The 25,381-nt window shown below is 44.5% G+C and overlaps 1 protein-coding gene across 9 annotated transcripts in view; it reads right to left on the reverse strand.

The window, feature by feature from the left end:
- sema5a (sema domain, seven thrombospondin repeats (type 1 and type 1-like), transmembrane domain (TM) and short cytoplasmic domain, (semaphorin) 5A) overlaps positions 1-25,381 on the reverse strand; it is a 237,150-nt gene that overhangs the window by 83,266 nt on the left and 128,503 nt on the right. For all 9 annotated transcript variants that reach the window (XR_011885429.1, XR_011885428.1, XM_072253474.1 and 6 more), the window contains one exon: positions 23,439-23,643. Coding sequence is in view for 7 of the 9 variants with exons in the window: in XM_072253474.1 (XP_072109575.1) it covers positions 23,439-23,643 (205 nt within the window). In the remaining 2 variants the exon portion in view is untranslated. The remainder of the gene's footprint in view (positions 1-23,438; positions 23,644-25,381) is intronic.

Raw genomic sequence — 25,381 nt, forward strand, 5'->3', positions numbered from 1 at the left:
TTCTGTATAGTCAATGAAACATAGGTAGATGTCTTTTTGTACCTGGATGGCTCGTTCACAGATCATCCGTAGCATGAAAATTGCATTTCTGGTTCCAGTGTTTTCCACAAAGCCGCATTGTTCTTTACTGATTTCTGGTTTTATACAGCGTCTTGCTCTCATCATGATTACTCTGAGAATCTTTGCCACGTGGCTCATCAGGCTTATTGTACGATGTAACTCACATTCTGCTGCTCCCTCTTTCTTTGGAAGTGTGATGAACACTGATTTACTTAAATCATCATGATCTCCCCTTGATCATAGATTTTATTTGTTATTTCTGTTATTTTCTCTATTTCAAAATCTTCTAAGACCAGTATCATTTCAACAGCAATGTTGTCTGGACCAGTTGCTCTGTTATGTTTTGTTTTATTTACAGCTGCTCGAATTTCTGATTTTAGAATGCTAGGTCCTTCAAGTTTCTTCTTTATGTTCAGTTTTTCTCCTCTTTGGTCTTCAAGAAGTTCTTTATATATTCTGTCCATCTGTTTAGGATTTCCTCTTTGTTCATAATTAACCTGCCATCTTTTGCCTTGATGCATCCACTTGCTGAGCAAGGTAATTTCCCCGTTAGTTCTTTAATCTTACTGTGCATCAACTTTGTTCCAGGGTTATGGGTTTGTAGCATTTCTATCTCTGAGCATTTCTCATTTAGCCATCTGTCTTTAGCTTCTCTGCATTTTCTTTTTATTGTCTGATCAAGTTGTTTGTATTCTTTGCTGTCTCTTAGCGTGATGGTCTGTTTTTGTTGCATCAATTGTATTAAATCTTCAGTTATCCATTTCTTCTTACTTTTCCGTTCTTTTCGTGGGATGGTTTCTTTTGCAGCTACAACCATGGATTCCTCAGTATGTCCCAGGAAGATTTGCCTCCTTCATCCTGCAGCAATTGAAAACAGTTTTTCACCTTGATTGTGTATTCTGTTTTCAGATGAGGGTTGTTTTGTAGTTGTTGATAATCCAGTGGTTCTGATCTTTTTGGTTTCTTTAATTTTCTCATCTTTATTTTCATTTTGCAAATGACTGGTGTGTGGTTGCTTCCACAGTCTGCTCCAGGGTAGCTTTTAGATTGAGTTGTCGAGTTTTTGAATCTGTTATTCATTGTTATGTAGTCAATTTGATTTTTGTTGTTCCCATCTGGGATTCTCCATGTCCATTTCCTTCTTGGATGTTAATTAAACCAAGTGTTGGTGATTATCTGATTGTTTGTTTTACACCATGATATAAGCTCTTTCATTTCTTTCTCCCAATCCCTGGTCTGCAACAATATGGTCTTCTCTTCCCTCACCAACTTTTGCATTGAAGTCGCCCATGACTAGGACGGCTTTTTGTGATTTGCATTCTTCTAGTGCTTTGTCTAGGGAGTGGGAGAAGGCATCAATTTCCTCCTCTGAGCTTGCCATTGTGGGTGCATATACTTGGATGATAGAGATGCTGTTTTGTTGTCCTTTTAGTTTGATTAGCATCATTCTGTCTGAGATATGCCAGTATCCTAGCAGGCTCTTGGATGTTTCTTTGTCTAAGATGATTGCAACACCCTTTTCATGTTTATCTCCACCAGAGTATATCATCTGTAGTCATCTGATTGGAATACTCCAGTGCCTTTCCATCTTATTTCACTTAGGCCTAGGATGGTGACTTCTAGCCTCTTCCTTTCTAATGTTACGTTTTCCAGTTTAGCAACTTGGTGCAGGGTTCGAACATTCCAAGTGGCAATTCGCAGTCTCTTGTTCTTGCAGACAGTAGTGATATGACGATCCGGGCTCACCTGTCTGTTTACATGATATCCCGTACCGAGCGAGGTGTCCGCACTGTTTGGAAGTGGGCTCCCATTTACGCTGTTGTCTTTTACATTTGTGTATGTATTAACCATGGTTGTATGAGGGATAAAATACAAGAAGTAGCTTCCCCTTGCTTACTTCTGATGCAGTGTCTTTACAACACGGGTGACCCTGAACATTGTCCTATTAAAAGGATCTACTGCTCAGCGTCTGAGAAGCAGGAACCACCGATTGTGTTACTCACAACTTGCCTTCTGCTTCATCCACCACCTGCGCTCCGTGGCTTCACTGTAACCCAAGTAGGGAGGCTAACAGGTCACCCTTTCCTAAGGGTGACCTGGAGGTAGCTGTGGTTAATGGTAACCTCATTACCCAAAGCAAATGCTCCAGAGCCGGATGTAGTTAATCCTCATATCCAGGAGAGAATACAGGTTGATGAGCACATTTTTCCCCACTGGCAGTACAGAGGAGGATAGATGACCATGAGTTTAGTGATGGCAAGAGAAGCTGTGGTCACATTAATAACGGTAGTCCAAAAAAAAATAACTACAAAAAAAAAGAATGAGTTGCATTTATATAGTACTCTTCATCGTCTTTTTAAGGACGTTGCAGAACTTTGGAGCTGTGATATATTATGCATGTGTTGTCACTGTTGTAATGTTATTTGTGCACAAGTTGTTGACTGAAGCATAAATATAGATAGCAAGAATATCTTCCCATTCCTCAAAAAGAATGCATTACACTTTCTATATGTGCTTGAAAGACGAAGTCTCATGTAGTGCTTCCAACAATGCAACAGACTTTCTTTGTTTCACTAGTTTGTCCACATTTTTTGGTTGAATCTCTTGAGTCAGACTTAAAGCCAAAACTTTAGGCCTCATCATTTTCACCTGTTTTATCAATAAACTCAAAAGAAACTTATTTAGTAAAAGACTAGGGAAATTTTCATTAGAAGTAGCTGAGGCAAATAGTGTAAATGCTTCAAGAGGGATGTCATAGCAAATGGGAGAGAAGGAAATCGTCTGTTATGCTGGGAAACTTGGAAGAGGAAGGACAGAAGGGTAGGAGTACAACATGAAGAAAGCATGAAGAGGTCAAGCCAAGTAACTTGCTTTTATGCTGTTTGTTCTGTGGTTCTATGCAATAACTTCAGTCCATCTAGAGCCAGTCAGATACATGGAGCATCTCCTGGAGGGGCACCAAGAAAGATGAGCGAAAATGCCACTGGTTTTGCAACAAATCTATCAATGCAACACGTGAGTGAAGCATAGAGCCAAAACATGACCGCTCGCTTGGTAAATTATCTGAATCCGTTCTTAATGTTGGGTGGGGTAGGAAACAAAAGAGCTAACTGAACCCTTTTATTCTCCTTTTGGCAATTCCAGAAATTGGCAATGACCTGGAAAATTCAGACACTATCATCACTGAAAAGGAAAGCAGAGAGAAATACTGCCCTGTGTCTCAGTAGAATCTGAATTCATATTACTTAATATCAAGTTGAGTAAAATATATATTTCTACAGTTTTGACTTGGTTCTTTATCTGTTAAATTTATTTGCATTTTCCTGTAAAAAGATGTTCAACATTGCACCTTACTTTATGAGGTGCCAGCAGTAAGCCATGTTAAACATCACCTGTCAAGAAACTGAGCATTTCACCTGTGCTGATTTTTGAAGCTCAGTCATATCAGTTACACTTGTGGAGATAACCAGAAGATAAAATGGTGTCACCAAGTCCTCAGCGGCCCGTCTTCAATTTTGAATTCGCAAAAGGGAAGGCAGCTGCCGCAATGAAAATAAATAAAACAAACTCCACTGCCACCATTGAAAAGAATGGATTCAGACATTTTGTGCAAGAGATTTATCATGCATTAAGGTTAAATAGCTGGAATTAAAGACTTGACCCTGTTAACTTTAGATTAAATACTGTGTCTAATGAAAGTTCTCAGAATGATTTTGCTAACACAGGTGGTCAATAACATCCTTACAATGAAGGGAGGTATTTGGACAACACAAAATCTATTTTCTGATGAGTGCTTTTTTATTTAAGGATTCCCAATTATCAAGCATAATTTCCTTTGCACATTCATACAGGTAGGGAATATCATGATCTTCAAACTCATTTGCTGAAATGAAACAATCATTGTCTGCAGAACCATCCTTTAACAAGCAAACAAACAGAAGGAAGAAGATATTAAACACATGTAACCGTTGACAATGTAGAATAATGAACATTTATCTCAACAACACTATTGGATCAGATAATTTATAGATGACATCAGTCACAAGTAGACACATGCCAGCTTCACAAATGAAAGTATAATACATGCTTTTTGATGGCTGTCATATAGTTTGTTTACAATTGATCTGAAGGCACTACACAAGAGCAGTCAACATAAAACCTATAAATTTCTGAATGATGTTCCTAATGGCACAGAGTCCAGGACTAGCAGTCACAGGATAAGATGTAAGCCATCAAGAATGAGATGAACATTCTTCTCTCAAAGAGTGTGAACCTCAGGAATTCACTTTTGCAGTGAGCAGTTGAAACCAAATCAATAAATGTGTTCATCAAGGAGTTAGATATTGTTGATACAGCCGGAGGCAGATGTGGGGAAAACTGAATAGGGGTACAGGATCGGAATGACAGCTGGAAAGATGTGGGGAAAACTGAATAGGGACACAGGATCGGAATGACAGCTGGAGGGATGTGGGGAAAACTGAATAGGGGTACAGGATCGGAATGACAGCTGGAGGGATGTGGGGAAAACTGAATAGGGGTACAGGATCGGAATGACAGCTGGAAAGATGTGGGGAAAACTGAATAGGGACACAGGATCGGAATGACAGCTGGAGGGATGTGGGGAAAACTGAATAGGGGTACAGGATCGGAATGACAGCTGGAGGGATGTGGGGAAAACTGAATAGGGGTACAGGATCGGAATGACAGCTGGAGGGATGTGGGGAAAACTGAATAGGGGTACAAGATCGGAATGACAGCTGGAGAGATGTGGGGAAAACTGAATAGGGGTAACAGAATCAGAACAGCTTGGAGGATACAGAATCGGAAAAGCTGAGGAATACGTGGGGGAAACTGATTCGGGATATGGAATCTGAATTAACACTGTGATATTGAATGGTACAGCAGCCTTGAAGGAGTGAATACCCAACTGCTGCTTCTATTTTCCCAAGTTCTTCTGTGTAGTAAATGGTTTACTCAGATCAAACGAGATGAGAGGAGGTCAAATAAGTTATTGTTAGAGGCTACAGGACAGTTAGATGCCCAAGGAAAAAGTGGGGAGAGTAGTATGTGTGGAGCAGAAGCCAGAGAATGAGTTGCATTTTTTTAAATCAATAACAATAAAGTGCAAACTCAATATAATGTCCCTCATTATGTCACAGTTTTGGATGCAACCACAGATATTATCATGTCCTCTGGGACTGTGCCATTTTACTGCAGGGTCACAGAGGCGACGATATTCCCAGCAGAACGAAACAGGCTTTTGTTTGTGAAACTCCCTCTGGCAACAACAGAAAGCTGGAAAAGGACAGGCAATCAACACGGAGGAACAGTTCTTCAAATGGTAGATGCGGGGTACAGCAAAAGAGATTAAATAGAGGGAGTGTTGCAGTTCATTGAAACCTGTTCAAATTATCTGGTTGGGTGCACACTTCAATATTAGTTTAATTTACAACACCGGTACAAAATTTGTCCCCTATCCCTCACGTGATGGAGTTTGCAATGTAAATAATCAAGGGGCTACAGGAAGGGAGGAACTTAAAACCATCACTCAAAAAAAAACACAAGAAAATCTGCAAATGCTGGTAATCCAAGCAACACACACAAAATGCTGAAGGAACTCAGCAGATCAGGCAGCATCTGTGGAAGAGACGTTTTGGGCTGAGACCCTTCATCGGGACTGGGGAGAAGGATGAAAGTCAAACAAAGAAGGTGGGGTAGGAGAGGAAGAAGTACAAGGTGACAGGTGATGGGTGAGGGGTGAAGGAAAGAGATGGGAAGTTGATTGGTGAAAGAGAAAAAGGGCTGGAGAAGGGGGAGTCTGATAGAAGAGGGTAGAAGACCGTGGAAGAAAGGGAAGGGGAGGAGCACTAGAGGGAGGAGATGGGCAGGTAAGGAGAGAAGGTGAGGGAAGGAAATGGGAATGGGGAATGGTGAAGAGTGGGGGGAACAATTACCGTAAGCTCGAGAAACCGATGTTCATACCGTCAGGTTGGAAGCTAGCCAGACTGAATATAAGGTGTTGCTCCTCCAATCTAGGTGTGGCCTCATTCCGACAGTAGAAGAGGCCATGGACTAACATGTCAGAATGGGAATGTGAAGTAGAATTGAAATGTGTGGCCACCAGGAGATTCCACTGTTTTCTGGCAGACGGAGTGTAGGTGCTCAGCGAAGGTGTCTCCCAATCAATGTCTGGTCTCACAGGAGAACACACCGGGAGCACCGGATATAATAGATGACCCCAACAGACCTGCAGGTGAAGTGTCGCCTCACCCAGAAGGACTGTTTAGGGCCCAGAATCATAGTGGGGGAGATAGTGTAGGGACAGTCTGGCACTTGTTTCGCTTGCAAGGATAAATACCAGGAGGGAGCTCGTGGGGAGGGAAAAGTGGACAAGCAAGTCACGTAGGGAACAATCGCTGCAGAAAGCGGGAGGTGGGGGGAGAAGAGAAAGATGTGTTTGATGGTGAGATCCCGTTGGATGTGGCGGAAGTTACAGAGAATTATGTCCTGGACGCAGAGGCTAGTGGGATGGTAGGTAAGGACAAGAGGAATCCTATTCCTGGTGGGTGGCGGGAGGATGGGGTGAGGGCAGATGTGCACAAAATAGAAGCGATGTGGGTGAGGGCAGTGTTGATGGTGGAGGAAGGAAAGCCGCTTTCAAAGTTTCAAGTTTTAAAGTTTCAAAGCTCATTTATTATCAAAGAATGGAAAAATCATACAACCTTGAGATTTGTTTGCTTACAGGCAGTCACAAAGCAAAGAAACCAACAGAACCCAATTTAAAAATAAGACCAACCCCCAGTGCACACAGAGAAAAAGAAAGAAAACAAATCAAATCATATAAATAAGAGGTGAGCAACAACAACAGCATTCTGAAGCAAATTGAGTCCTTAGATCCAAATCCCTGGAGCAGCGCAGAGTAGGCCCAAAGCCTCGGTAAACACACCTAAAATGCTGGTGGACGCAGCAGGCCAGGCAGCATCTATTGGAAGAGGTACAGTCGACATGTCGGGCCGAAACCCTGCATTAGTCCTGACGAAGGGTCTCTGCCCGAAACGTCGACCGTACCTCTTCCAATAGATGCTGCTTGTCCTGCTGCATTCACCAGCATTTTGGGTGTGTTGCTAGAATTTCCAGCATCTGCAGATTTCCTCGTGTTTGCCAAACCTTCGGTATTCAGTTCATCATACTAGCGAAGCAAATTGCTGCAAAGTTCACAGACACCAAGCACATCAGCCAAGGGCAGTCTCACAGATGCAGCAACGACAAAGGAACTGAGAGATGAGGATGGCACTTTTACAATTAACAGGGTGGGAAGAGGTATAGTCCAGGTAGCTGTGAGAATCAGCAGGTTTATTAAAGATATCAGTAGATACGAGACAGAGAGATCGAGAAAGGGGACGGAGATGTCATAAATGGACCAGGTAAGTTTGAAGGCAAAGTTGATGAAGTCGACGAGCTCATGGGTGCAGGAAGCAGCACCAATGTAATTCTCTATGTAGGAAAGGTTGGGGAGTGATACCAGTGTAGGCTTGGAACATAGACTGTTCCACGTAGCTGACAAAAGGGCAGGCATAGCTGGGACCTGTGCCAGTGCCCATAGCTACACCTTTGGTTGAAGGAAGTGGGAGGAGGTGAGGGAGAAGTCATTGAATCTCGTTCACCAATTAACTTCCCAGCTCTTTACTTCACCCCTCCCCTTCTCCCCCATTTTACCCATCACCTATGCCTTGTACTTCTTCTTCCCCTCCTCCCAACTTCTTGGTCATACTTCTCATTTGTTTTTACAGTCCTAATGAAAAGTCTCAGCCCGAAACATCGACTGTTTACTCTTTTCCATATATGCTGCCTGGCCTGCTGAGTTCTTCCAGCATTTTGTGTGAGTTACTAGAGAAAACATGCCAGGGAACTGGAATGCTGAAACTGACAAGCCATTTAAATCTGATAGCCTGCAACCCAAGGTATTAAAAGTCGCCAGGTAGCGTAGCAGTTAGCACCATGCTTTACGTCTTGGGGTTGTCAGAGTTCTGCGTTCAATCCTGACATCCTTTATAAGGAGTCTGTATGAACGTGTGAGTTTTTCTCCCCACAGTCCAAAGGCATACCAAATTAGTCATTGTAAATTGTCCCACGATTAGGTTCGGGTAAATTGGGAATGTCAGGCGCTACTGGGGCGGCACTGCTCAAAGGGCCAGAAGGACCTAATCCATGAGGCATCGCTTCAACAAAAGAATCACTACAGAGGATGTGTTGGTTGTAAATTTCACAATTCCCTGGACACTGAGAAGTTTCAGAGGATAGGAAAACTGCAAATGTAGCATCACTATTGAAGAGGGAGACAGAAAACGGGAAACTACTCTAAACTAAAGAGTTAAAAAGGAGTTGATATTGATATTGGACCACTGGAAAATGATGCTGGTGAGGAAGTAATGGGAACAAAGAAATGGCAGAATAACTTAATAAGTACTTTGCATCTGTCTTCACTGTGGAAGACACTAGCAATGCGCCAGGGGTCCGTAGGTGTCAGGGAGCATGAGTGAGTACCATTGCTATTACAAAGGAAAAGGTGCTAGACAAACTGAAAAGTCTTAAAGTGGATAAGTCACCTGGACCAGATGGACTGCATCCCAGAGTCCTGAGAGAGGTTGCTGAAGAGATAACAGATGCATTGGTCATGATCTTTCAAGGATCACTTGATTCTGGCATGGTCTTGGAAGACTGGAAGATTGCAAACGTTATTCAACTCTTTAAGAAGGGAAGAAGGCAAAAGAAAGGAAATTATATGTCAGTTACCCTAACTTCAATGGTTGGGAAAGTGTTGGAGTCTATTATTAAGGATGAGGTTTCAGGGTATTTGCAGACTAATGATAAAATAAGTCAAAGTCAGCATGGTTTCTGTAAGGGAAATCTTGCCTGACAAACTGTTCTTCGAGGACATAACAAGCAGGGTGGACAAAGGAGAGGCAGTGGATCTCATTTACTTGGATTTTCAGAAGGTATATGATAAGGTGTCACACATGAGGCTGCTAACAAGATAAAATCCTATGGTGTTACAGGAATGATAGAGGAATAGCTGACAGGTAGGAGGCAATCAGTGGGAATAAAGGGGGCCTTTTCAGTTTGGCTGGTGTTCCTCAGGGGTCGATATCGGGACCACTACTTTTCACATTGTTTGTCAATGATTTGGATAATGGAATCGATGGGGTTAGATTAGATTATGAGGACACTCAGTCCTCGTTTATTGTCATTTAGAAATGCATGCATTAAGAAATGATACAGTGTTCCTCCGGTATGATATCACAGAAACACAGGACAGACCAAGACTAAAACTGACAAAAACCACATAATTATAACATAAAGTTACAACAGTGCAAAGCAATACCATAATTTGAAAAAGAGCAGACCATGGGCACGGTAAAAATAAGCCTCAAAGTCCCGATAGCCCATCATCACACACAGACAATAGAAGGGAGAAACTCTCCTTGCCATGAACCTCCAGTGCCGCAAACTTGCCGATGCAGCACCCTGGAAGCACCCGACCACAGCCGACTCTGTGTCTGTCTGAAAACTTCGAGCTTCCGACCAGCCGTCCGACATCGAGCACCGAGCACCGAGCACTATCTCTGCCAAGCACTTCAACCCTGCCCCGGCCGCCGAGCAACAATCAAAGCCGAGGACTCGGGGCCTTCCCCTCCGGAGATTCTGAATCACACAGTAGCAGCGGCAGCAGAACAGGCATTTCAGAATTTTCACCAGATGTTCCTCCGCACTCTCACGTCTGCCTCCATCAAATCAGGATTGTGCATGGCACCCTGCTTGACAGATATCAGATATTCATCACCAGAGTGGTCGCTGTGCGCTATGTCGTGCCGCCATCTTCTCCTGTCCCTTTGGGTTAACATATAAGGAGCATTTGGCAGCTGTGGTCCTGTATTCACTGGAATTTAGAAGAACGCGGGGGGATCTCATTGAAACCTACTGAATGTTGAAAGGACTAGATAGGGTGAATGTGGAGAGGGTGTTTCCTCTGGTGGGGGTATTGAGAAGTAGCGAGCACAGCCTCAAAACTGAGGGAGCAACCCTTTAGAACAGAGGTAAGGAGGGATTTTTTTCAGCTAGAGAGTGATGAATCTGTGGAATGCTCTGCCACAGACTGCAGTGAAGGCCAAGTCTGTGGGTATATTTAAGGCGGAAGTTGATCGTTCCCTGATTGGTCAGGCCATCGAAGGATATGGCAAGAAGGCGGGTGTATGGGGCTGAGTGGAATCCGGGATCAGCCATGATGGAATGGCGGAGAAGACTCAATGGGCTGAATAGCCTAATTCTGCCCCTATGTCTTATGGTCTACAGGTCAGTTAATCTTTGGTCTTTCATTGGGAAAGTATTATTAAGGAAAGAATGGAAAATTGTTCCTCATGGGAGATTGCATTTAGAATATCACAAGACAGTAGGCAGAGTCAACATGGTTTCATGAAAGGGAAATCATGTTTGGCGTTAGTTCTTCAAGGATGTAACAGGGTGTATAAGGGGAACTTTTACTGGTGTATCTAGACTGTCAGAAAACATTCAATAAGGTGCCACTAGAAAGGTTCAAGTCTGAGATATGAGAGAACAGAGCTGCGACAATACATTTAATGAGATGTAAATAATTAACAGAAAACAGAGACAAGATAAGTAGGATTATTCTCAGCAATCAGTAAGTTTGGATGCCACAGAAATTAACGCTGGGATTGTGAAGGTACCCACAATATTAGAGGAATGAAAAAGCAACCTATTATTAAAATGGATCAAGTTTACAAAATAGCTTGCAGTACAAAGGGACCTGGGGATCTTGGGGCATGAAATAAAACATACAGTACTTGCATTTTTTAATATGCTTTCAGATACTGTGGCCTCCACAGAGCCCTGATCGCAACATCATCAGGGCTGTCTGGGATTACCTGGAGTGACAGAAGCAAGCGAGGCACCAAAGTCTGCAGAAGAACTGTGGCAAGTTCTCCAAAGTGCTTGGAACAACCTATCAGCCGATTTTCTTATAAAACTGCACAACTGTCTACCTAAGAGAACTGATGCAGTTTTAAAGCAAAGGGTGGTCACACTAAATATTGATTTGATTTAGTTTTTACTGCTTAGTATTCTTTACAGCAAAGTTTTCAATATTTAGAAACTTTTCATTTTTGAAAGCATCTTCATTTTACAGACTATTTTTACATGCGCCTAAGACAATACTGTAAGTATGCAGATACACAAAGTAAATAGAAAGGCTACTGGAACATTGGCCTTTTTTTTTACAAAGGTTGTGGGGTATGAATAAAGTTAAGGTTTAATGCAACATCACATGGCTCTAAAGAAACTCCACCTGGAGTACTGTCTGTGGCTTTGGTACACTTAAGGAAGGATATACTTATTTACTTAGCAATAAAGCGTGCAGTAGACCCTTCGATCTATGCCACCCAGCAACCCCACAACCCCAATACGAACAAGATCATTTGCAATAACCAACCAACCTATCCTGTACGTCTTTAGACTGTGGGAGAAAACCAGAGCACTCGGGGGAAAAGCCCACACATTCCACTGGGAAGACATACAGAGACTCCTTACAGAACGGCGCCAGAAACTCCAAACTCCAGATCACCCCGAGCTGTAATAGCAGCAGTGGACAGCAATCCTGAGGTACATCACAGGCAAGACCTCAAGATTGCTGTCCACCAGCACTCCCCAACTAACCTGGCACAGCTTGACCAAATTTGCAAAGAGGAGTGAGCAAATCTTGCTCCATCACATTGCGCAAAGCTAATAGAGACTTATCCAAAAAGACCGTATGAAGCACCTTCAATAACTCCAAAAGACTGAGGTTTGGTAAAATACTGAAAGGCTTTTATTCGCTGTATGACCTCCACGGTGAGTGTCTGCCCCCGGACTGAGGGGGAGGGGCAAGGCGAAACACCTTTATACAGGGGCAGTCAGCAGAGGGGCGTGTCCAGACAGTTAACCCAGTTACAACATATATATATTTTACCACATTCACCCCTCCTTTTTTTTTTTAAAAAGAGTCCCGCAGGGTGAAGTGACTGACAATATTTAAAACAAGTATATTTACAGGTCAAGTCCATCAGGCGGTCGAGTCCGTCACTGTGATCTACATAGCACCGGCAGTGATTGCATCGGCGATGGCGGTTGTGCTGGCTCCGGCCTGACTTGAGGTGTCAGCACATTAGGCGTTGTTAATCCCTCGTGCGTGTGCGTCGCGCCCGGTATGGGAGTGTCGTGTGGTGTCTGTGTAGGGCTTGGAGTGCGCGGTGTCTGGTGGGTATATATATCGGTGGGTACGAGGTTAATAGTCACCATGGAGTGTTCAGGGTAGGGGCCTGGTGCTCCTGCGGGCGCCAGGTCGCGGATGGAGACCGTGTCCTCCCGCCCATCAGGTAAAACCACATAGGCATACTGGGGGTTCGCGTGAAGTAAGTGAACCCTCTCGACCATCGGGGAGTATTTATTGCTCCTCGCATGTTTCCGGAGCAGCACTGGTCCCAGGGACGTCAGTCAAGTTGGTAGGGTGGTTCCAGTGATCGACTTTCTGGGAAAAGAAAAGAGCCGCTCATGAGGGCTGGCATTGGTGGCTGTGCATAACAGGGAGCGGATGGAGTGGAGTGCCTCGGGAAGGACCTCCTGCCAGCGGGAGACCAGCAGTCCCTTTGACCTGAGGGCTAAGACTGTGCCTTTCCACACTGTGCCATTCTCCTTCTCTACCTGTCCATTCCCCCGGGGATTATAGCTCGTGGTCCTACTAGTTGCAATTCCCCTAGCCAGCAGGTATTGGTGCAGTTCGTCTCTCATAAACGAGGACCCTCTGTCACTGTGGATATAGCATGGGTATCCGAACAGAGTGAAGAGCTTGCGCAGGGCTTTTATAACTGACGTGGTAGTGGTGTCGGGACAGGGGGGTGGCAAAGGGGAACCGCGAGTACTCGTCGATAACGTTAAGAAAGTACACATTGTGGTCGGTGGAGGGAAGGGGGCCCTTAAAGTCGCTCAAAGGGGTGGGTGGCCTTGATGAGTTGTGCCTTTTTGGGTCAGTAGAAGTGCAGTTTGCACTCTGCGCAGACTTGGCAGTCCCTGGTCATCATCCTGATCTCCTCAAGGGAGTAGGGCAGGTTCCGGGCTTTCACGAAGTGGAAAAGCTGGGTGACCCCCGGGTGGCAAAGGTCTACATGTAGGGCGTATAGCCGGTCGATCAGCGCGCTGGCGCACGTTCCCTGGGATAAGGCGTCAGAGGGCTTGTTGAGCTTCCCAGGCCTGTACATGATGTCATAATTGTAGGTGGAGAGTTCGATTCTCCACCTCAGAATTTTATCATTTTTGATTTTGCCCCGCTGTTGGTTATTAAACATCAACGCGACTGAGCGCTGGTCAGTTAGTAGGGTGAACCTTTTGCCGACAAGATAGTGCCTCCAGTGCCTAATAGCTTCCACTATGGCCTGGGCCTCTTTCTCTACCGCAGAGTGCCGAATTTCAGGGCCTTGAAGAGTACGGGAGAAGAACGCCACTGGTCTTCCTGCCTGGTTGAGGGTAGCAGCCAGCGCAAAGTCGGAGGCGTCACTCTCTACTTGGAAGGGAATGGCCTCGTCCACCGCATGCATTGCTGCTTTGGCAATGTCCCCTTTTATGTGGCTGAAGGCCGTGCAGGCCTCAGCTGAGAGGGGGAATGTGGTGGACTTGACTGGGGGTGGGCCTTGTCTGCGTAGTTAGAGACCCATTGGGCGTAATATGAAAAGAAGCCCGGGCACCTTTTGAGGGCTCTGAGGGTGTTGGGAAGAGGGAGTTCCAACAGGGGGCACATACGGTCAGGGTCAGGGCCAATAACTCCATTCTTCACGACACACCCAAGGATAGCAAGTCAGGTGGTCCCGAATACACACTTGTCCTTGTTATGGGTGAGATTGAAAGCTTTGTCTACTTGGAGAAATTTTTGGAGGTTGTTGTTGTGATCCTGCCGGTCGTGACCGCAGATGGTGATGTTATCCAGATATGGGAACGTGGCCTTCAGTTGGCACTGGTCCACCATCCGGTCCATTGCCCTCTGGAAGACAGATACACCATTCATGACATCGAAGGGGACGCGCAGGAATTGATAAAGCCTGCCGTCCGCCTCGAAGGCAGTGTAACGGCAGTCCTCCCGGCAGATGGGGAGCTGATGGTAAGCGGATTATAGGTCTATGGTCGAGTACACCTTGTACTGTGCTATCTGATTGACCATATCCGCGATGCGGGGTAGGGGGTACGCGTCGAGCTGCGTGAACCTATTGATGATCTGCTATAGTCCACGACCATCCTATTTTCCTCCCCGTTCCGAACAACGGCCACCTGCGCCCTCCAAGGACTTGTGCTTGCTTCAATGACCCCCTCCCTGAGCAGCCGCTGCACCTCCGACTTAATGAAGGCTCTGTCCCCCGTGCTGTACCTCCTGCTTTTAGTTGCCACAGGTTTACAGTCGGGGGTCAGGTTGGTGAACAGTGGTGGGGGAGGGATCTTGAGGGTGGAGAGGCCGCAAGTGGCGTCAGTAGTGCGGGATCTGGCATGGTGTTGGGTGGGATGTGCTGGTCGGTGTGTGTGTGTGGTCAGTAGCTGGGTATGTGACGTATCCCTACAAAACTGGGGATTAACGACAGTAATTGGCGGGAGGGGCCCATCATACTTCATTGTCACGCTTTTCAGGTGGCTCTGGAAGTCGAGCCCCAATAGCACAGGGGCACACAGTTGAGGCATGACCAGTAACATAAAGTCTCGATATTCTGTGCCCTGCACCACTAGCGTCGCTACACAACCCCCCCGGATGTCTGTTGTATGCGACCCGGAGGCCATGGCGACCCTCTGACTTACCGGCCGAGTCCGCAATGCTGCACCGTGTCCGGGTGGATAAAACTCTCCATGCTGCCTGTGTCAAACAGGCAGCTCGTCCTGCGCCCCTCCACCAGGATGTCCATCATTGACCTTGAGAGGTGGTGGGGAGCGCTTTGGTCAAGGGTCATGGAAGCCAGGGTGGGGTCGCTGTCTCGGTCCAGCGCGGTGGGGTGCCCCGTGAGCACCCGTTGGTCGTAGGCAGTGGGAGGTGGCGCCGACCAAGATGGCTGCCCCCATGTCTCGCACGTGGTGGCGGCATGCAGGGAAGATGGCGGCAGGCAAGATGGCGACCCCCACATCTCGCATGCAGCGCTTCTCGATCCGCTCGCGGTTTTGACTTACAGACCTTGGCGAAGTGGCCCTTCTTTCCGCAGCTGGAGCAGGTAGCTTGTCGGGCCGGGCAGCGTTTCCGGGGGTGCTTCTCCAGTCCGCAGAAGTAGCACTTCGTGGACTCACGACTGGCGGCAGCCGAGGTCAATTCGCTAGTGGGTTGTGGGGTCTGCGGCGCCCACAAGGCCATCGGGCTATCGCGTGCCTGGAGAGCCTCAGAGTTGTGCAGAGCAGTCTCCAGCGTATCAGCCAGCTCGATCGCCGAACTTAGGGTCAGATCAGCTTTTTCCAGCAGCCGCTGGCGCGCGTACACTGACGTGGTCCCGTGACGCAGGCGTCTCTCACTAGGAGTTCTGCATGCTGCGCCGCCGTCAGCTCCTGGCAATTACAGGCTCGCACGAGTGTCTGTAGGGCCCGGACAAACTCAGCACTTGATTCCCCGGGCCGCGGGTGCCGAGTCGCTAAGCGATGCCGCGCGTAGACAGTGTTTACTGGCCGCAGGTATTGTCCTTTGAGTGCGCTCATCGTGCCGTCGTAGCACAGCTGGTCTCTGATCAGCGAATAGACCCGTGGACTGACCCTGGAGAGTAGAACTCTGTGCTTCGCTGTGGGGTCGGTCGCTTTAATATCCTCTAGGTACGCTTCGAAGCAGGCCAGCCAGAGTTCGAAAGCGTTTCCAGCTTCAGGTGTTTGCGGATCGAGGTCTAATTTGTCCGGTCTCAGAGCGTGTTCCATGCTTTAAAATGTACAGCGAATAAAATTGAAGCACCTTCAATAACTCCAAAAGACTGAGGTTTGGTAAAATTCGCTATACAATACGACCTCCACAACCTCCACAGTGAGTGTCTGCCCCCGGACTGAGGGGGAGGGGCACGGCGAAACACCTTTATACAGGACTCTGTGGGATGAGCCACAGGGGCAGTCAGCAGAGGGGCGTGTCCAGACAGTTGATCCATTACAACATATATACGTGGTTTACCACACCGTAATAGCTGTAAGAGCTGGTTCAACCAAGTACTGAGCAAAGGGGGTGAATAATTTTGAACTGTTGACATTTCAATTTTTGAACTTTCAGTTTTTGGTGCTTTACAATTTTCCCTGTCTTTTTTTGGGCTAAACTGTGAAAAGAAGGAGCATGTGATTCACAAATAAACATTCTCAGTTCAATTGATCAGAATCCCTGCTGTAATACTCATTTTTGTTAACGAAGGGTTGGGAGCTGAGTATTTTTACAAGGCATTGTAGAGAGAGGCTGAGCAGTTTGTGCCTATATTGATGGGGATTAGGAGAATGAAAGATGATCTTATTAAAATGCATAAGATTCCAAGGGGGTTTACCAGGGTCAATGCTGACAGGATGCTTCCTCTAACAGGGGTATTTAGAACACACAGGCGCTACGAGCAACTATGTTTTTGTACAAGTATTTAATGGAAATAATTGCAAGAAGGTATAAATCCATAGACTTGAGGGAAGCCATTAACCTCAGTCAAAATGTGGATAGGCTCACCTCATCTAGAACTGGGATCAAGGTCTTAATCTGTGTTCTTATAAAATCTGCCCTACCTGTTCCTACATTTCCAGAGTATGTAGATTATTAATTTAAAGAACTATCCAATAAATCATAATTCATTTAAGAAGCACTGTTTCATTTGACCGTATTCATTAGCACTCATGTATAGTTGAATGACGATTTAACTTGAAAACAAAACTGAGGTGCTTTGCAGAGTTTTGTAACCTGTGGGTTGATTTTACATTTTTCTCCAATAAATTCTCAATTAATACATGCCCAAAATATTAAGAAATTGTATTCCAAAAATCATTGTAGTAACAGACCATGTACCTCTCTAAAAAGCTTCAAAATTTGTGACAAGTTAGGTGAATCCATGTCAAGCGATCTATAACTTTAAAAATTCTCACCCTACCAAATGCCATATGGGTATTACATTCAGCAAATGAATTTTCCCCCCACTGGTGTATATTTCGTGTGAAAGTTTTAAATAAGAACACAGGTATAAGCTGAACTCAATATTTAGCAGAGGTACAGCCACTATGATGAAATAAGTATCTTTGTTATGAAATATGAAGTCCAAGCAAAACCAGCTGACACTATCTTAGTAAGATATTTGATCATGTTGGTTGTTTACGATTGCAGGTTTTATATTATAACGTAATTAATTGTAGTGAACCTGCAGACACATTTTGACATGGCAAACTCCACTTAAGGTCTTTAGAATTGTTCAGGAGTAGATCATAATATACATTGTTTGTGCAAGTACTTTGCTAGCAAGGACAACTCGAGCAGACCAGAAATTTGTGTAGTTGGCAGACGATGCAGTCCATATGTGCTGGATCTGCCTGGCACTTCCCTAACTCCTGACATTTCCAAAGTCTCTCACCTCAGGTAATTAAAATTTTTCTTTGCCTTTACCATCAATCACCCTTGCCACATCATTACCTGAATAGGTATATAGAGGGGAGGGAGTGTGGAGAGATATGGACTGAACACGGAAAGTTGGGTAGAGCCGTGTGGGCATCATGGTTGGCATGCATTCATTAGACCAAAGGGCCTGTAGTCATGCAGTATTCACCGTGCTCTCTCTCCCTGTGATCCCTGCCCTCCCATATGCTTCTACAGTCAGCAATTGAAATAACAGGCAAAACACCACCAATATGAAAGAAAACCTGAAAATGTTTTTTAAAAAACCCTCAGGTTAGGCAGCATCTGTAGAACAAAAAACAGTTAACATTTCTAGTCTGCAATCCTTTGCCACAACTCTGTCCACCAATGCCACCTCTGTAAAGTCCTCCTGGAAGGATAAGTAAACCACCTTCACTGCCTTCTCCCAGGTCATCAGCCCCAAGCGTTGGCCTAGTTTTATACACTGATGGCTCTATAGTCAGGGCAGGTCTTCCACCATTCTGCAACACACATGGACAGGTCAGGTCTTCCACCATTCTGCAACACACATGGACAGGTCAGGTCTTCCACCATTCTGCAACACACATGGACAGGCCAGGTCATTCACCATCTACATGGACAGGCCAGGTCGTTCACCATCTACATAGAGACAGGCCAGGTCATTCACCATCTACATAGACAGGCCAGGTCATTCACCATCTACATAGACAGGCCAGGTCATTCACCATCTATATAGACAGGCCAGGTCATTCACCATCTACATAGAGACAGGCCAGGTCATTCACCATCTACATGGACAGGCCAGGACTTTCACCATTCTGCAACACACATGGACAGGCCAGGTCTTTCACCATCTATATAGACAGGCCAGGTCATTCACCATCTACATAGACAGACCAGGTCGTTCACCATCTATATAGAGACAGGCCAGGTCATTCACCATCTATATAGACAGGCCAGCTCGTTCACCATCTATATATATAGACAGGCCAGGTCATTCACCATCTACATAGACAGACCAGGTCGTTCACCATCTATATAGAGACAGGCCAGGTCATTCACCATCTATATAGACAGGCCAGCTCGTTCACCATCTATATATATGTAGACAGGCCAGGTCGTTCACCATCTACATATACAGGCCAGGTCATTCACCATCTACATTGACAGGCCAGGTCATTCACCATCTACATAGACAGGCCAGGTCATTCACCATCTATATAGAGACAGGCCAGGTCGTTCACCATCTACATAGACAGGCCAGGTCATTCACCATCTACATATACAGGCCAGGTCATTCACCATCTACATTGACAGGCCAGGTCATTCACCATCTACATAGACAGGCCAGGTCATTCACCATCTATATAGAGACAGGCCAGGTCGTTCACCATCTACATAGACAGGCCAGGTCATTCACCATCTATATAGACAGGCCAGGTCGTTCACCACCTACATAGATAGGCCAGGTCATTCACCATCTATATAGAGACAGGCTAGGTCTTTCACCATCTACATCAGCGGTCCCCAACCACCAGGCCGCGGACCAGTACCGGGCCGCAAAGCATATGCTATTGGGCCGCGAGTAAAGGATATGGTTTGGCGATAGGAGTCAGCTGCACCTTTCCTCATTCCTTGTCATGCCCACTGTTCAGCCACTACGCATGCGAGGTCATTACCTGCGCATCATCCATGTCAGCGCGGGAAGGAGATCAACCTCCTGAGCTTGCAAATGACGGCGAGCTGAAAAGTATGTTTGACATAACAGCTCTGCCGGCATTCTGGATCAAAGTCAAGGCTAAATATCCTGAGATAGCCACAAAAGCACTGAAAACGTGGCTTCCATTTCCAACATATCTCTGCAATGAATGCAACGAAAACCAAATTGCGTAATAGACTGGACATAAGGAACCCCCTTCGAGTATCGCTATCTCCCATCACCCTTCGATGGGACCATCTTGTTGCAGGGAAACAAGCATTCAGCCCAGGGCTCCCACTGATTCAGCGATATTGGTGTGTTGCAATGATTTTATATGTTCATACGGGGAAAATATGTGCTGTGTGTTTAATATCCAAGCGTTACTTAAAATGTTATGATGCTATTGACTTACTTATATAACCATATAACAATTACAGCACGGAAACAGGCCGTCACTGCCCTTCTAGTCCGTGCCGAACGCTACTCTCACCTAGTTCAACCGACCTGCACTCAGCCCACAACGCTCCATTCCTTTCCTGTCCACATACCTATCCAATTTTTCTTCAATTGATAATATCGAACCTGCCTCTACCACTTCTACTGGAAGTTCGTTCAACACATACTTCAAGCTCCCCTGTCCTTCCCTGATAATTGACTTATCGCTATATTCATGCAAGGAAAATATGCGGTGTGTGTTTAATATTAAATTCGTTAGATAAACCCTTTTAGAAATGAAATTGAGTGTATTAGCCACTTATCATCTATATTCCGGTCTGATTAACACCACCTCCCCCCCCGAACAGAATCGCCAAAAACGATTTGTAGAAAAAATGGGCATGTACACGTATGCGCAAAGCACGCATGCGCACTGGTCATTGTAGTCTTTCTGTGTAAACAACGTATTTGGCTCTACTCTTGTCCGCTGGCAACTCTACCCCCGCCACCCCCCCCGACCCAGGTCAGCCGGTCCGCAAGAATATTGTCAGTATTGTCAGTATGAAACCGGTCCACAGCGCAAAAAAGGTTGGGGACCCCTGATCTACATAGACAGGCCAGGTCGTTCACCATCTACATAGACAGGCCAGGTCATTCACCATCTACATAGACAGGCCAGGTCGTTCACCATCTATATAGAGACAGGCCAGGTCATTCACCATCTATATAGACAGGCCAGGTCATTCACCATCTACATAGACAGGCCAGGTCGTTCACCATCTATATAGAGACAGGCCAGGTCGTTCACCATCTATATAGAGACAGGTCAGATCATTCACCATCTACATAGACAGGCCAGGTCATTCACCATCTATATAGAGACAGGCCAGGTCGTTCACCATCTATATAGAGACAGGCCAGATCATTCACCATCTACATAGACAGGCCAGGTCGTTCACCATCTACATAGACAGGCCAGGTCATTCACCATCTATATAGAGACAGGCCAGGTCATTCACCATCTATATAGAGACAGGCCAGGTCATTCACCATCTATATAGAGACAGGCCAGGTCATTCACCATCTATATAGACAGGCCAGGTCGTTCACCATCTACATATTCAGGCCAGGTCGTTCACCATCTACATATTCAGGCCAGGTCGTTCACCATCTACATAGACAGGCCAGGTCTTGTCTGTCACAATTCAACACATGCACTATTCCAAGCTAGGTCACTGGATGAGATTACCAAGAAGGCAGAAGAAATGATTTGAGAATTTTCTCAAAACAGAAGGAGGGTATCACCTTAGTACAAGCTGCTCATACACATGCTGTCTGCATCTATTTCATCTGTGGAAGATGTCTACGGTCCCACACTGGTCTTGTTAACCATCTCAGAAACCACAAAACCAGAGGAATTGAAAAGAAGAAATGTGAGAATCACACTGCATTTGATTGATGTGACTGTTGTGTTGAATTCCTGGCAGTATTTGGAGACTACGAAGTGGATGTAAACTAGATGTGGTAAAGTAAAAGCAGACTGAGGTGAGCCTTTGATTATTATAACCCAGTCCTGATTGATTCATGCTGTTGCTTGGTAAACAGTGGAGATGTAGGGCACACCTCTGCTGTGCATAAAACTACTGCACATTAGTTGAAAAATTACTGACTTTACCAAATTTGCGGAGTTTACCAAGTTTAATATGGCTTTGCATCCGTGTCCAAAACATTCATCTCCACAGCTGCCCTCTCTCAATGCTATTTCACTGTGTACTCCTGATCGCTACGATTCTGCAATTCATAGCCAAAGACTGAGAAATTCAGAGTGCATCCTCTCCTTTATTATTGCTTCCAGGTGGATCAAATAATGTTTGGAATGACTTGCCAACTGCAAACAAAAATTATTTACCCTTCTAAATGGGCATGCTGCCGTAGGCAGGGCAACATAGCTTGGACTCATGCTGACCACTTACAAAACTGGCAATGTGCAAGGGTGAGCAACGGCAGAGACGATGATGGACAGTCTCTGACATCATGATAGTGGCACACAGCTGGAGTTTCATATGTGGTCTTTCTGAATGGGCTTCAGTCAATTGAAAATAGTGATCTCAGAAATCTAGGTTGAACCTCCAGTGCAGCACAGAGATGAGTGCACTTTTTAGATACAAGGTTGAGCGCACACCCCTTCTGCCCTTTCATGAGATGCATGTTCCCATAGTATCATTTTGTCAAACAACAGGAGAGTTTCCCCAGCTGTTCTGGTCAATATTATTTTTTTTTTTAAATTACTCATCACTCACATAGAACTATTTGTGGAACATGCTCTGCAGCAGCTGGCTTGCACATTTCCTCACTGACAACTCATCAAAAGTGCTTCATTGACTTGAAAGTGCTTTAGGACATCCTGAAACTTTCACTATTTTGGCACGATGTCAAGAAGCACATGGCCAAACTCAGCTTTCTACACAGAATGTGTATTTATTTCATTTTTTTCCTCTGTTTTAACTAAATTATATTGTCAAAATCATTTTGACAAAACATGACAAGGTTTTGAATTCAGTTTCTAAAATAAACATCTTTTTTGCATTAAACTGAAAACCTCAAGAATATCAATCTCTTATTGAACTGTTTAATTCTATATTGAACAGTGTTATATGATGATGTAATGTTTTGTTATATCCAGGATGCATAGCTTGTTAACAATAAATAGGTTTTATGCTGAGGTAGCTGTCATAAATAGAATGTGTAATTTATTAAAAAGTGAAGTGTTAATCGCTCTGAATAAACCAAAAAGAATAAGGGTAAATGCTAACTTTTAACAATAATATAACAAGCGTCAATTCAGTCAATCAGTATGACTGGGAAAGATACATAACAGCTTGATCAATACCTCCTTTCCACAAATTTTCAAAATATAAATGATCTCTGATACAAGCTATTCCCCAAATCCCTTTGTCAAATAGCAATGTGACAGGCTCTTCCATTCAGGAAGTCTGACAGTGTGCATCACATAACTCACCTTGGTCAATCTCTCAGAGTCAATCAATGATGAATTAATGGGACTTTTGAATGCAATGAAGTAGTCATAAATTCACCATAAAAAGAAACTGGGTTGAAGATGTACAGTGCACTGCTATTGTTTCTGCAATATACAACTTACTACAATATGACCTGGAGCCGATGACTATCTACGAATGAGGTCAGCCGACAAGAAATGCAATGAAATAAATTGAAACAATGTATTCCACTGACACCCTGTAATGCAAGTCATGATCCGACAATGCAATTGTATAACTTTAAAAATCTGTCCAGCTGCATATTCAAATGGTTTAGAGATCTTAAGTACAAAAAATATAAGTGCAAGACAGGCGACTTGCTCGGGTTCTTACTATAATAATGTTTGGGATGTAAATGAATGTATTTCTATCAATCTGATAAGTAATCACATAAATTTGCAATCACATACAGTATGTAATAAATATGAGCCTAACATTAATAAATTGTTACTAAACTCTTTAATGCCGATCATTGCCATAACAATGTGCAATCAGGTCAAAACATTACAATTTTATATGGTGAATTAATCTGTGGTACCTGTAGCCAAGTACATAACATGGAAGAGCATATCCTTTCCCTGCACTACATCCACTGCTATGTGGGAAAATCGACTATTGTCCTCCATAAAGAAAGGGATTGGAAATATCGGCTGCACCACTTCATGCATAAGAATAAATCTTTGAGCATCCTGGAGGTTCCTCTCTGTGAGATTCATGTAAGGACCATAATCGACAGTACCACACTAATAAAGCAAAAATAACAGAAAGGTAAGTTTCAGATGGAACTTACAAAGTAAAACAAAGTAATGAACACATGTTGGAATAATTATCATGGAACATTGCAGAACACATTTTACAATTAAGATGGTTAATCTTCTGGGTTTTGACATTTTAGAAAAGATAGAGAAGGAGGTGAAGGGGAGAAGGATGGAGGTTGCACTATTAGTCAAGACAATATCACAGCTGCTCTCAGAGGGGACATAACAGAGGGCCCATCCAATGAGTCTATACAGGTAGAACTCAAAAATAAGAAAATACAATCACTCTGATGGGATTATACTACAGATCCACCAATAACCATATGGACATTGAGGAACTGGAATGCAGGCAAATTATGGAAAAGTGTAAAACCAGTAGGGTTGTTGTCATGATATCAACATCCCCCAATACAAACTGGGACCTCTAGTGCTAGATAAGGCAGAATTTGTTCAGAGGATCCCTTAAATCAGGATTCAGCTCATCTAACAAGGGGTCAGAGTGGCCCTCATGCTGGGAAGTGAGCCTGGCCAGGTGACCAATCTTTCAATGGAAAAACAGGCAGGGAAAAATGATCATAACTCCTTCAGTTCTAAGATAAATTGTAGATACCGTAAGTATGGACGTTGCAGAAGTGTACTAAAGTGGAGCAGAGTAAATTATGAGAGTATTAGGCAGAGACTAGGGAGAGTTCATTGGAAACACCTGATTTTAGGAAGCCCACATCTGATATGTGGAGGGTGTTTAAAGACCAACTCTACAGAATACATCCAATCACAAACAAGAGAAAATCTGCAGATGCTGGAAATCCGAGCAACACACACACAAAATGCTGGAGGAACTCAGCAGCATCTAGGGAAAAGAGGTGTCCTGCTGAAGGGTTTCAGCCCAAAATGTCGACTATACTCTTTTCCATAGATGCTGCCTGGCCTACTGAGTTCCTCCAGCATTTTGTATGTGTTTTTACAGAGTACATGACAAATTTGTTCTAGTAAGAAGGAAGGGTGACAAGGATGTTGAGAGGTGGTGAACTTAGTTGAGAAGAAAAAAGAACCATATGTAAGGTTTAGGAAACAAAAATCAGCTGGAGCCCATGAGGGTGATAAAGCTAGAAATCATGGGGTGAATAAGGAAAGCCAGGAGGGGGTCATGAAAAGTCCTTGGCAAGTATAATTAAAGAAAATCTCAAGGCATGCTGTAAATATATCAAGTGCAAAATTAGTGAGCAGATAGGACCACTCAAGGATAAAGGAGGGAAAAAGTATCCCACCCCACCTAGTCTTTGACCAAGATCTCCATGTCCTCTCCAGCCATAACATAGAACGTAGAAATCTACAACACATTACAGGCCTTTCAGCCCACAATAGTGTGCTGACCATGTAACCTACTCTAGAAACTGCCTAGAATGTCCCTACCGCATAATCCTCTATTTTTCTAAGCTCCATGTACCTATCTAAGAGTCTTTTAAAAGACCCTATTGTATCCGCCTCCACCACTGTTGCTGGCTGTGCATTCCACGCACCCACCATTCTCTGTGTGAATTTACCTTTTTTAAGGTTCCAGAGGACTTGTGAGTAGTTAATGGTGTTCCATTGTTCCAGAAGGGAATTAGGGATAATCTTGAAAACTATAAATTGGTGAATCCCAGGTCAATGACAGGAAAGCTATTGGAGGGGCTTCTTATGAATAGGATTTATGAGCTTTTGGAAAACCATGGCCTAATTA

The sequence above is a fragment of the Mobula birostris genome, chromosome 3 (genome assembly GCF_030028105.1).
Source record: "Mobula birostris isolate sMobBir1 chromosome 3, sMobBir1.hap1, whole genome shotgun sequence".
Taxonomy (NCBI): domain Eukaryota; kingdom Metazoa; phylum Chordata; class Chondrichthyes; order Myliobatiformes; family Myliobatidae; genus Mobula; species Mobula birostris.